Source organism: Pan troglodytes, chromosome 2, assembly GCF_028858775.2.
Source record: "Pan troglodytes isolate AG18354 chromosome 2, NHGRI_mPanTro3-v2.0_pri, whole genome shotgun sequence".
Lineage (NCBI taxonomy): Eukaryota > Metazoa > Chordata > Mammalia > Primates > Hominidae > Pan > Pan troglodytes.
Window position 1 is genome coordinate 18,803,108 of NC_086015.1, and position 13,635 is coordinate 18,816,742.

The 13,635-nt window shown below is 52.8% G+C and overlaps 1 protein-coding gene and 1 long non-coding RNA gene across 6 annotated transcripts in view; one reads left to right on the plus strand and one right to left on the minus strand.

The window, feature by feature from the left end:
- Nucleotides 1-217: 217 nt before the first annotated feature.
- On the minus strand, nt 218-8,725 carry LOC104005462 (uncharacterized). Its single transcript, XR_678818.4, has 3 exons — nt 8,670-8,725; nt 545-626; nt 218-351 (listed from the first exon to the last, which is right to left on the minus strand). It is a non-coding gene; the product is annotated as an uncharacterized LOC104005462 (long non-coding RNA).
- Nucleotides 8,002-13,635, plus strand: part of FGD5 (FYVE, RhoGEF and PH domain containing 5) — a 123,474-nt gene continuing 117,840 nt past the window's right edge. For 4 of the 5 annotated variants that reach the window (XM_003309639.6, XM_009444940.5, XM_024355348.3 and 1 more), the window contains exon 1: nt 8,067-8,178. In XM_003309639.6, the coding sequence (XP_003309687.3) occupies nt 8,166-8,178 (13 nt within the window). In that variant the 5' untranslated portion in view covers nt 8,067-8,165. Of the gene's footprint in view, nt 8,179-13,635 lie in introns of all 5 variants that reach the window. The other variant, XM_516303.8, reaches the window with a different exon arrangement.

A 13,635-nucleotide genomic window follows, 5' to 3' on the forward strand; every position in this document is an offset into this window, starting at 1 on the left:
AGGGCCTCCAGAACCTTAACCCCCTGTTTCTCCAAATGAAGAATCTCATTCAAGCTGCAGGGAATCTCACCTCACTGGGCCTGGGGGCAGGCATTGAAACGTGTATTATACCCAGCCTGGAAGATCCTTCAGATCAGGGAGTTTGGGATCCCCTGCTTTAACCCAAAGGTGTGGACCTTGGCAGTGACCTTGTCAACTCCTCAGAAAGTCAAATCACCTTTTTTCATTCTCTGTGCATGAGGCCCCTTTCAGCTTGGTGGGAGGGTAAGCAGGAAGGCACAGGTTTACCCTGGGTTTACCCTCAACTCCTCCGGCATGAACCTTTACTTCTCTCAGTCTCAGTCTCCTTATCTGAAAAACGGAGATAATAATACATCCCTCCAAATGCAATCAGCACCCCAAAAAGTTCCTGGCAATTGTACTTGCTCAAGAAATGTTAGTTGTCTTATAGGGCAAACATTTAATCTTTGCTCCCCGCGCCCCCAACTAACTCCTCTTGAGAGATGGTTGCCTGCACTGAGCAGATGTTAGAGTGAGCACTTACTGTGTGCCGGGCTATGTTCTCCGTGCTGGAGGTGGAGCAGCCGCCAGGGAAGATCCAGCCCTGCCCTCCCGGGGTTGGCATTCTAATCGGGGAGACAGCACACACATACACAGACAAATAAATGGGACAGTTTCAGATAGGAATGAGTGCAGAGAAGGAAGATAACCGGGTGATGGGATGGCAAGGGAGTAGGGAGTGGTGTCAGAGGTGCCTCTGTGAGGGGGACATTTGAGACCTGAGAAATGCGAGGAGCCAGCCCAGCCATGTGAACATTTAGGAAGGAGTTTTCCAGGGAATGGAAATAACAGGTGCAAAGTCCCTGGGGCTGGAAGGACTGAGCAGGGTCAGGGATGGAGAGGAAGGCCAGTGTGGCTGAAGTGAGTGAAAAGGGGGAGGTGGTGAGAGATGGGGTGGGGAAAGGGGACGTGATGAGGTGGGTGGGGTGCTGGGGCTTAGGGGCTGTGGTAAGGAAGGAGGATGCTATTCCCAAAGCAACTGGTGAGCAGCTGTTGTGTGCAGCCACAATGCTGGGAGCTGTGTTCGTGGCATCCTTACAGCGGCCACTGGGGGTGGGGGAGGGACGGCTGGTGGCTGGTTACGGAGAAGGCTGGGCTCCTGAGTGGTAGCCACATTTGGGTGCAAGCCACAGAGTCTCCACCCTCCCCAACCCTCCACAACAACAAATGACTACGTCTCCCCATGACTCAGGTCTCTCCAGCATTCTCAGGGCAAAGTCCCCCAGAAAAAAACACCTTTCAGAGTCCCAAGTCCCTGTCACTCTGCACTGAATCCCACCAGCACCCATGGCCAGAAGATAATCTTTTACAATGTGAGTGAGAATCCATCCCTCCCCTGCTTCACCTCCTCTGTGGCTCCACATTTTTGTTCAGAGAATGAAACCCAAAGTCCTTGCACTGTGTGGTCCAGATGAGGGCCAGCCTCTCCACCCCTCCGAGTTCACTTCAATGTTGCCCTCCATCTAATGGGTATAATACCCAGACTTGCCTTTCCCTTGGAATGGTGGTGAGACTTGGGGGGGTGTCCCTTGGGGGATGTGACCCCCATTTGTTGCCTGTATGCCCAGGAGGGGTTGGTGAAGAGGCTCTCAGCCAGGCCTGCCCTCAGAAGGGTTAATGTGGCCTCTTTGTCCCATGGTTGCCATAGGGACAGTTCCTGCCCTTCAGGAAGCAGGGAGAGCAGTTTCCTGTTTTGAAGAAGGCTTGAGGGCTGTTTTCCTCCAGTCCGCCTGCCCAGAGAGGGGCAGGAAGCCTAAGGCCAGCCGCCCCTGCTGCTGGGTGTGTGGCGGAGCCGTGCCCACACCCAGCCAGCCAGGAGGGGCTGTTGTGGAAATGCAGCCTCGGGAAAAAGCCAAACAGGCCAGTGCAAGGAAAAAAAATGGCTGGCCGGAAGAGGGTGGCCGCTTCCTCCACAGACCTTGAATCCCACCCAGTGATAAAAATCCCACCCAGTGATAATAAAAACTCCAAGCTGGTCCTGCCCAGCCTCTGACTCCCCTCCCCCAGAGCTCAGCCCTTCCTTGGAGAGCCGAAGACTGATGGATCAAGACCTTGAGGCCCCTGCCTACCCCTCTTGCCCAAATGCACTCCCACCCGGCACACTGGTTGTTCCAGCTTCATCAGATTCGGCCCCCATTTTCCATCCCCACCCCTGTCTGGAATGCCCTTGCCTCTGATGAGGGTGCAGATCAAAGCCCACCTCCTCCTAGAAGCCTTCCAGCATGCATTTGAGCCCATGCAGCCCCCATGGGTCAGGAGCATTCATGAATTCAGGTCTCATCTCCTCTTGTGGCATCCCGGCTCCTGCCTTCCAGGTTTCCCACCTCCAGGCTTGCTCCTCTGACTCATCCACCACTCCAGCTACCACATAGCTTTCTACCACACAGGGTTGACCATGTCACCCCCTCCCCCAGACTATGGCTCCTCTCTACCTGCAGGGTAAAGTCCAGACTCTTCGGCCCACCATCAGTCAGAGAGCTTCCACATACATGTCCTGTGCTGTGACCACAAACATTTCTCACCGTGCCCACCTGCCTTCCTCTTCCATCCCTCCAGGTGCTTGCTCAGGCAGTTTCCCTGTACCTAGGAGGGCCACCCTACTGCTGCACCTGGAAAATGCTGCCTGACCTTTCAGGCCCAGTCCAAATGTCACTTCCTCTCCTCTTAGGGGTAAGCTTAATTCGATCCCCTACTTTCAGCTCAGCTGCCCTGCATCACTATCAGCTGATCCCAGGCCCTTCTCTCTGACCACACCATGAACTCTTTAAGGACAGGGAAGTGAAGAGAGAAGAGAACTAAAATTCACCGAATCCTCACTTCAACCCAAGAGAAGTTTCATTATTCCCATTTTACAGAGGAGAAAAGTGAGGTGCAGCGAGGTGAAATGACTTGCCCAGGGCCACAGAACCAGTACCTGGTGTGGTCGAGAACCTGCTCCTCTCTCAGCCTGGGTGAGCATGGTCAGGGCGGTGGGGGTCTGAGCCAAATTTATCTGATGTCCTCCAGCAATGTGTGCAGCATGGGAAGGGAAGGGCAGCCTTGCTCAGACACCATTTCCCTCCCCACTCTACCCCCACAACCCCCCACCCCCCGGCAGGTATCTGGCTTAGATTTGTCCTCCCTGGAGCCAGGAAGGCAACTCAATTACTTTTCAGGGGAAGATAAGCCCCAGAGGCTGATGGTGTCACAGCCATGGCACTGCAGGGTGAGCAGTCTGAGACTGCAGGGACCAAGAGGTCAGCAGCTGAAGAGGCTGCAGGGCCAGGGTAATTTCCTTCTTAATAGCATGCATTTTCTTCTAGGTGACAAAAGGTGGACCTCGTGGAAAATGGGAAACACAGGGGGCCCCTGCCACAGGAGCGGGATGCAAAGGTGGCCAGCACACAGTGGGAAACCAAACCCTGAGGCTCACCCCCTTCTGTGTGGGGCAGGAAGCAGAACCCAGGCCACCTCCACAGGCTGCTGCCCTGCTTCTGCACTGCCCTCCACTACCCCCAACTCTGCTCATTCCAGCATGCACAGGGTGCTCAGTAAGTGCTCCTTTCTGATCTTCTCATGCTCTGATTGTGGGGGTTGTGTGCCCCAGTTCCTGGTGAGTTGACTTTGTTTGTGCACATTTATGGAGCACCAACTGTGTACCAGACATCATTTATTAAGCACCCCCCTATATCCCTCTCCCGTACTGAATTCTTTAGATGAATGACCTCATTTACTGAGGAGACACTATTATCATTTCCATTTGATTGGGGGTGGGGAGGAGTGTGCTGAAGTAGGTAAGAAGGCCAGCCCCAGAACCAGGGTCCGACGCCCACCACTTACTAGTTGTGTATTCCTGGGCAAGTAAGTACCTTAGCCTCTCTGCATTGTGGCAGCCTCATCTGTAACATGGGGGTAATAACAATGCCTACTGCATGGGTTTGTTAGGAGGATTAAATGAGGTAATATATGCAAAACATATATTGAAGGCACAAATATATCAGCATATAGCTCAGCAAATATCAGCTATTATGATTTGCAAATGAGGAAACAGACTTAGTGACTCACCCAAGGTCACGCCCAAGTTAATGTGGTTCCTGACCACCACATCCCACTGCCTGTCTGGGAGGCTTGGTGATGGGCACTTTCACATGAGCTCGCAGAGCCTGGGGTGCCTTTTTGTTTCTGGAGAACGTGGCCACATCCAGCTTTGGAGCTGGCTTAAAGGCTTCAGGCCTGTGGGAATAGGGAGCTGGATTTCAGCGATTTGGAGCTGGGGCTGCCATAACCCGAGCCGTGTTCAGGGAGGTAGTCAGCCCCAGATTGTCCAAGGATGATAGAAGGATGGGAAATATTTGCTGACTTGGAGAATGGTGCACTATGCATGTGCATGAGTGAGAGGTGTGTGGGATGGAACTTTGTGTGTGGGGAAGGTCCTGGGGTCTTAAAGGGTGCAGTGAGGGGTGACTTTGTTTTCAGAAGCCCCTGGGGAACCTGTCGTCACCACCGCAGGAGTCTAAAGGCACCTGAGGAGTGGTACCGTAATGGGAACACTGGTTGGGAGTCAGGAAGTCTGTTTTCCCCATTAGTGCTCTTATTGGGCTGGTGGTAATCAGATGTTGGGTGGCCTTCCTCCGCTAGCCTGGGAGCTCTGGGAAGCACAGGGTGAGGCTGGGCTGTGAAGCTGGCCAGGCACCTGGCACAAAGTAGGCACTCCATTCATTTTTGCTGAATGAATGAATTGAAGAAAGGAAGGAATGCCCAGGATTCTGGTCAAGATTCTGCCATGGTAACCTTGGGCAAATATGGTATACAGCAAACAGCATTGGCCCTAGAGACAGACGGACCTGGGTCTGACTCCACCACTGCCTCTGGGTCTTGAGAAAATGTCTCACCCCTCTGATCCCCAGCTTTCTCACCTGTAAAATGGGGACAATGATAAAAATCACTTTACATTGTCATGAGATGTATGGAAAGGGTGGAGCACAGAGCTGATGCTCAGCAGGCATCCGCTATCAGCATTTGTTATCACTGTCATTGCTACGACTGCCTGCTGTTAGTGCCACTGTCTCCTCACCCGGCTGATGCACTGGACATCCAAGTTCCTTTGATCCTAAGTTCCCCAGGCTCTGAGGCCGACATCTGGCTGGTCCTTGGATGTGGCAGAACCATGGTGATGGTCCCCTTGGCCCCCACTTCCAACGCTCCCGCTAGGTTTTTACCGCGAGGTTGCTGGCAGCTGCTGGCCATTCTGATTGTCCAAAGTAGATAGAAAGAGAGGGCAGGATGGAAAGAGCAAAAAGAAAGGGGGAGAGAGGGAAAGCCTGCTCAGATGTCAACCCCGCTGGCATCTGCCTTAGAGGTTTCTGTCTTCCACCTTCCAAGCTCTTCCAGAAAAGTGCGGAGAGGCTCTTGCCCACAAAAGGCAAAGCCAAGGACTGCAAGCATTCACAGAGTAGTAAATGGGTGAATGGGATGAGAGTCCTGGCTGGACTGTAAGGGCAAGTCACTTCCTCTCTCTGGGCCTCAGTTTTTCCATCTGTGAAATGGGGATATAATAACTCCTTTATACAATTCTTGGGACAAAAACATATGTTAAAGGCTCAAGAAAGTAGTGATGATGGTCATCACCCCCACACATCATGTCTTTTGTGGGTATTTACAGTTACTCCCCCTGAATTCAGTGAGTGGCTGTGGCTCAGTCCCATAAATACAACCACCAGTATTGGCAGTGGGTGTTTGTAAAGCCAACAGTATTTCCTATCCATTTTCTCTTATTAGGAACAGCAAACAAAGGAATAAGCATTTCAACTTCATAGCCCATCACTCCACACTATTGTGTGGCTTCAGCTACACAAGTTCAGACCTGTGTTTTTCCCAACTGGCCTTGGTGCTATGATCTTTTAAAGTAGACGTTGCTTAGCCTCAAATCCCAAATTCAACAGTAGTGGAAAGGGCTTAGCAAAGCCTTGAGGTCTCTTCCTGTCCTCCCTTCTCCTTTGCACAGGCTGACAGCGAAGAGTAACACTGGCAGTGAATTGAATTATCTGAGCCTCCCTCACCTGCTCCTGCCCTGGGGGTTCTAGGGTATTTTGCTTTTATTGCTAATCTCAGAAACAAGATCAATTTTTAAAAAAATATATATTTTCTTTTTGCATCAAATATTGAAGCGGTTTATCCATTCACTCATTTGTACCCACATTTAAACACAGATATACCTGCCCACATCTTCTATACCACCAACTCTACCACCTCCCTCAACTCCACCACCTCCATCAACTCAATCCATTCCCTCACCTGTCCCACCTCCATCACCTCGACTGTCTCAACTGCCTCCACCACCTGCATCACCTCCTTCAACTCCACCTCCACCACCACCACCTCCTTCATCTCCTCCACTTCCACTACATCCACATCATCTATCAATTACACCACCTCCAACTCTTCCACTACCGTGGGGTATATTATGTCCTCCAGTTATGCCATGATTTCCACAACTACGTCCATCACCCTCTCCACCTCCACCACCACCACCTCGACCTCCCCTCCACCACCACTAGTTTCTACTACCGCCTCTCCCTCCTTCACCTCCAACACCACCTCCACCATCTCTGTTTCTGCTACTGCCACCTTCGCTACCTCTACCACCTCCACCATCACCTCCATCTCCATCCCTGCCACACCTCCATGCATGGACCCATAAAATGTATCAAGAGCCTGTCTAAGTAACACCAAATTCAGCCACAGATTTTCTATTCGAGTCACAAGTATTTCTCCACAGAAGCCTGGAGGATTAAGGACTCTGGGGCAGCTCAGAGATGGAAAGGACTTTGAAAGGATCAAATTCAGTTCCTAATTTTACAGCTGGGGAAATCAGATCCGCCTCCAGCACCACCTCTGGACACTCCTCCAGCAGGCCAGGCCTTCTCCCACCTCGGTGAAGTCTTTGCCCCAGCAATTCCTCCTACTGGGAAGGCCTCTCCTCTGGTTGAACCCTCCGCACTGGGGTCCTCCTCTGAGCTCCCACAGGCGCCTGTGTGTTCCCATCCCAGCACGAGCCTCAGGGTAGCAGAACTATCTGCCTGTGTCTGTGTGGACAAGCAGACTGGGAACTCCTGGAGGGTGGAGGCTTGGTCTGAGTCATCTATGTCGCCAGGCAGGTACCTGTGAGGGGCTACGCGGTGTGTGCTGAGTGGATAAGGAAAGGCTTCTCATTAACTGGGTCTCCCTTCCAATGTCACCTCCTCAGGGAGGCCTTCCTTGATCACCCAGTCTCTACTCCGGTGGTTCTCAAACCTGGAGCGTTTGATAAAACACGGGGTTTCTGATTCAGTGAGGCTGGGGAGGGTCCCAAGAATGTGCGGCGCCCTCTGAGAGCCATCGCTCAGCCCTATTGCCCTGGTTTCCCTCCCTCGCTTTGAAATGGTGTCTCCAGCGACTTCCTCCCGTCTAAGCTCCATGAGGGCAAGAATCTGGGGCTGTCTTGTTCCGTGCTCAGCGCAGAGGCTGGCGCGGCACTGAACGAATGCCCAGAGTTAAAAATAAAGGGATAGATGGTCCGCTGGGTGAAAGAGCCAGGAACATCCCAGAAACCCAACTCGCTGAGTTCTCGTCCTTCGAACCCCCAACGCCTCCCGGGGTGCCCATGGCCACGGCCCCTTTAAATGTGCGCAGGGACGCCCCGGCCCTCGCCTCCCTGAATCCCTGACCGAGCAGGGGAAAAAAAAATCCTTCCTCTTCGGGAGCGGAGGAAATGTCTAGGAGGGGGTGGAGGCGCGGCTGCGGCGCAGGCAGAGGCGCAGGCGGAGGCACGGCGGCCAGAGCGCAGCGCGCCCGGAGCCGGGAGCGGACGCGACGCCCGGCGCTGCCCCAGCCGCCGCCCCCGCGCTCGCGCCCCCTCCTCCTCCCCCGCCCCGCGCCCCCGCCCGGCGGCCCCGCCCCGGAGGCTCGCGGCCCGCGCCCCCACTGCCCTGCGCGCCGCGCGGAGTCCGAGGCGCGCCGGGGCCGGGCGGGCGCTGGGGGGTGCGGGCCCCGCGGGGCGGCCGCGGAGGGAGGCGGTGTGCGGAGTCGCACTGGGACCCGCGGACGGACTGAAGCGCCGACGGCGGCCCGGGCCCCGCGCGCTGAAGATGAACAGAGCAGGTAGGAGGCCCGGCGACCTCCGGCGCCGAGGCACGAGCGCGAGGGACCCCGGCCGGGCGCTCCAAGTTGGAGCTCCCGGGGAGCCCGGGGCTAGCTGCCCGAAATCCTCCGACCTTCCAGTGCCGCCGGCCTCGGCCAAAGCATGCGCGGCTCCGGGGTCCTCTCGCCGAGGAGGCTGAGAATCGGGGGCCCCCGTCCGAAGCGCCCTGCCTCAGGGACCTTCTCAGCCTTGGCGAGGCCGCGCCCTGGCCGTGCGCGCCAGTATCCCACTCGGACGGCGTTCCCCGGAGTGAGGGTCCCTTCCACAACGAAGAAAGACGCCCCTTTCGCAAAAGCGACTTAGTCGGGCCCCAAAACCTTTGCCCTCCATTCCCCAGCGTCCCGGACCGGTCCTTGCTCATCTCTCAGGGGCCACACCTGACCCACGGGGCCCGTCCCGGAGCTCTCTCCGACTCCGGGACCAGTTCCCAGCCCTTCAGTACTCGGCATACCGGAAGGAGGATTCCTGCTCCCTTCTCTCCTCCTAGACCCCGAGGCTTGGAGCTTATTCTCCAGATGAGACTAAAAAGCCCTAAATTAATCCCCCTATAGCGCACCCCTCCCTCGCAGCGCCCTGGCCGGGGGCCTCCATTGTGCCTCCCCTAGGGGACCCAATGCCAAGGGGACGCTCCTCGCCGCCGCGCTGAGCCTCTCCAGGTTCCCCCACCCCCAGTCCATCGCGTTCCTGCTCTATGAATTTGACTCCCCCAGCTCATCCCTGCAGTTCAGAGATTCTGTGAAATCAAAATGTGTTTGAAATCGCAGGGATCCCTCCAGAGTAGTGCCATTTAACGGATTTAGAAAGCGAGACTCGGAGATGGGTGGTGCATGGAACCCTGTCCTCGGGATTCCCAACTCCATCTAAGGGGAGGGCAGAAAGTTCCCTTAAGATGAGAGTTTGCAAGGGAACAGTCCCAGCTAACTTCATCTGCCTGCTAAGGAGCAATCACCACTCTATTTTCTTTTTCTCACAGAATTTAGTAGAAGGCAGCCCGCTCCCCGACCAACCCTTGTCCAAAGCCATACTCCAAAACACACATCCCTAAAGAAACAGGAAGCCACCATTTTGGCTGTCTTGGAACCATATCCTGCTGGGGTGTGTGTGTGTGTGTGTGTGTGTGTGTATGTGTATGTGTGTGTGTGTATAGGATTTTTTCTTTTAAAAATCTTTTTAATGAAAAAAAGTCATTGTTTAGCAGTGAGGTGCAGGCTGCGCGTTTAGACAGTCTGGGAGTGTGGCAGCCACCTTCCATGTCCAGGCCCTGTTATTGCTGGGCATACAGGCACCTGGACAGTTAGTGAGTGTGGGTCACAGAATTGGGGAGCAGGATCGGGGGTGCCACTTTGCGGGAATGAAAGAGGCTGAAACAGGGGCCCAGAGCCCAGCCAGCCACTGCTTGGAAAGGGGGTTGCCTCCTGCCTGTGCTGGCGTGGCTGAACAGAGCCAGGCTAGCTTTTTCCTACACTCCTAATAAAACTCGCTTTATAACAATGGTGAGAGCGTTTCCAGTTTTCCCACGTTTTCCTGCATGAGGCTTGGGCAGACCCTCCCTTCTCTGAGAATCTGGGGGATGGAGTGAGTCGGAATAAACTTAGAGGCAGGTTTGGTCCCAGGAAATCTTAGCCGTTGTCACTCTTGGGTTCAGCCTTCCTGTAATTTGTCTCCAGTGTAAACCTGGTTCCTTTTTCAATGTGATGGTAATGATACCAGCCTCACATTCAGGCCGTGCACCATGGTCTGAATTTCCTGATCACGTGGCATGGTGGTTCACAGACTCCATAGGACTGAATCTCAGAACCATCATATGCTTAGTTATGTGACCTTAAGCAGGTTATTCAACCTCTCTACACCTGTTTCTTTATCTGAAAAATGGGGTTGGTAAGATTAAATAGACTAAAACACGTAAGGTGCCTAGAAAGAACAGTGTCTGTAGCAGAGCAACCAGTAAATACCAGCTAATATTTATTGGGTACTCAATATGACTTGGTATTGCTTTTAGGTGTTTTACTTCTATCAGTTTATTTAGTTTTCACAGTCACCTTATGAGTTGAGTACCATTGCCATCCCCATTTTATAGATGGGAAAATTGAGGTGCGGAGATTTTATGGTCACTGGCTTATTGAAGGGCTGAGACAAGATTGAAACCCAGACTGTCCAGCCTGAGAGCCTGCTTTTTTATCCAGTGCCTAACACGTAGTAGGGTGTAGGAAATGTCTGCCAGTCGACTTTATTAGGCATCATGTCTGTTATTTTCCGGAACTTCTCAACGGCCCTATGAAAAAAAAGGGGGTATTTCATCATTTTACCAAAAAGGAAACTGAGGCTCAGAGAGGCAAAATGATGTGCCCAAGATCACAGAGCTGACGTATAGCAGAGATGGGATGGGAGCCCATCCTTCCTGAGCCTGAGCATGCTCTTCCCACACTGTCCTGTGCTGTCTTCCTGGTAGTGCCCTGTCGTGGATCACTGGACCAGTCTAACAGCAGCCTAATTAGAAATCATCAGGCTTGGCTTGGACATTCCAGCAGGCACCCAGGAATGAAAGTTAAATTAAGATGTAATTGGAAGGTGAAATTGGAAGATAATTACTCTTGTAACATATGGTTATGAGAGTTCCAGGGGGAGTATAGTGAACTGCAGCTGAAACAGACTTTGTAACTGAAGATGGGATGTCAGAGGGTGTCTTAAGAAGAGCCAGGAGTTTAGAAGGCTGTGGTCGGCCAGAGCAAACCAGACTGACTGACTGGTCCCGTCCCCTCACTCTGCAGATGGGGAAGCCGAGGCCCGGAAAGGGGAAGGGACTTGCCCAAGATCACACCTCCAGTTAAGGCAGAGCCAGGTGTGAAGATCAGGGCTCCTGGCTCCCCATCCAGTGCTCCTGGCTCCCCATCCAGTGCTCCTCCCAATACCCCTGCTAATTGAACTTCTACATAGCCGACAAGGGAGCAGCAAGCACGAACATGTGAGTGACAGATATTTAATTAAAATAGAGAGAGAAAATATAAACTGGTACCAGGGGGCTGGCTGGGGATGATTTCTATCACTAGAAGCTGTTAAAAATCTCTTCCTCCTGTCAGTGCGATTCCCCCACCCCCTAGTTAACTCCTGCCATCTTGGCTCAAAGGGTGTTTGGAGTTTGAGTCATCCTTGGGCATAGCAAATTGCCAGGAGGCCCTGGGCATTAGTAACTTAGGGTGAGGAGGGTCCGACCCCCAGGCTCCGTGATACAAGGAGAGAGAAGGTTCACACCATAGCCTTCTCCAGAGGAACTCAGGAGAGCCCAGAAGGTCCACCAGCTACATCCATGCTGGGTTCTGGACAGGGAATCCAGAGAAGGAAACCACAGCTCTGATTTAGCCTATAGTTTCGCCCTACCATACCCTAAAGCTCAGCATACCCTAAAGTTCCCTGGAATGCTCTATCCAGGTGGAGCCTATTTTTTAATTGTGAAAATCCTCCTGTCCTTCAACCTGCACTCAGTGCTCTCTCTTTTCTGAGTCTTCTCTAGGCAGAATTGCCCTTAGACCTAGATAACATGATGCTGAGGTCAGGAGCTCCATCTGGCTCCCTTTTGTGATGCGGGTGAGTAGGAGGGGACAGAGCTGGATGCTCTCATACTCTTGATTTGTTTGCACCCTCCTCATCTCTGCTGGCTGGGGCGCCCAGAGCTCCCTCCTTGGCCCTGCCCTCTTCTCTGTCCACACTCATGCCTCTGGTGATCTCAACAGGCTCCTGCCTTAAATTCCATCTCTATGATGGTGACCTCCGGCCAGACCTCTCTTCAGAAGCCAGAGCCTGCTTGACATCTCCAGCTGCTTGACATCTCCACCAGGGTGTCTAGTAGGTGACTGTGAATGGAGTTTGACCCATGCAAACTGAAATTCTGGATTACCCTCCCCAGCACCTGCAGTCTTTCCTGTTCCAGTTGGCAGAAACTTCAGCTTTCTAGTTGCGCGGACTCAAAACCTTGGTGTCGTTCTTGACTTTTCTCTTTCTTTTACACCCCACATTCATATGGTCAGCAGATCCCCTCAGCTCTCCCTTCCTGTTGAGAATCTGACCTCTTTTCACCTCAGCCTGGTCCAAGCCTCCATCATCTCTTGCTTGGATAATTGCAGGAGTCTCCTCACTGGTCTCCCTGCTTCCTTCCTCACCATTTCAGTTTATTTCAACACATTAGCCAGAACGTGCATGTCCCTCTGCTCAAAACCCTGCAGTGGCTTCCCACATCACTCTGAGTCAAAGCCCTGCATAATCTGCACCCTCCTATGATTCCTCTCACCTCATCTGCTTCTCCTGCTCGATCACTCGGTCCCGTCTGGCCATGCCGGCCTCTTCGCTGTTTCTTGGATGCCAAGTGAGTCCTAGCTTTCCTCACCACTTTCGTGTCTTTGCTCACATGTCCTCTCAGTGAAGCCTATGCTGGTCACTCTATCTAAAATCGCAAAAAAAAAAAAAAAAAAAAAAATACTCCTAATCATTTTGCACAGACTGTATCATCATCTAGCATATGATATGTAATGTACTTACCCTTTCTCTTGCATATCTCCCACCACCTCTCAATACAAGGTCCCTGAGTCTGGGGGCTTTGTTACACTTATTGATGTATCCAAAGAATCTAGATTAGGGCCTGGCACATAGTTGGTACTCAATAAATATGTATTTAATGGAATTAGACTAAGAGAAATTGAATAGGAGCAAATTAAAGCTAGTTGTTCACTTTTTGGTCAGTTAGTAGTTCTGAGCCCTGGACCCAGCTTTACATACATTTTTTAACTGCCCAGCTGTTTCTGGTCACCGTGGCCTTAGTTTCCCTGCATTTTACCCTTCTCTGCTTCACCAGATGCTGGGACCTCTGAGTCTCCATCATAGAGGAAACACTCTGTGGCAAAAAGGGGATGGCAGAGGGTCAGGTGACAACACTAGAAAGCCGGAAACGCAGGTTCTACCAGGGCCCTGCTCTGGACTCGCTGGGTAGCCCCACACCAGCCACTCACCCTCTCTGTGCCTTAGTTTCCTCCTCCTTCAGTGAGGGTCAGATGAAGCCTTTCTTCTTTTGGCTTGCCTTGATCTCAGAAGGGATGTGGCTGAAGCACTCTGCGCCTGGGGCTGGGAGCACAGGACAGGCGCTGAGTGTTTGCCATTCCCAGAGGCTCCTGTGGGGAAGTCATTTTCTTGCAGGATCATGCCTCAGACACCCACCATAACCTTTCCCTAGGAGACAGTGCCTTCAGATCAGTAGCTTGATTGGATGAAGGATTGGGTGGGACGGGGGTGATATAGCCAAGGTGATGGTCATTTTTCATGGCCCACCTGTCCCTTTGTCCTGTCTCATGGCGCCCATGTGAAATGCCCACCTGTTAAGGATGAGAAATGAGAGTCCCACCCCCAAAGAATAATTTCGTGCCAATGCCTGC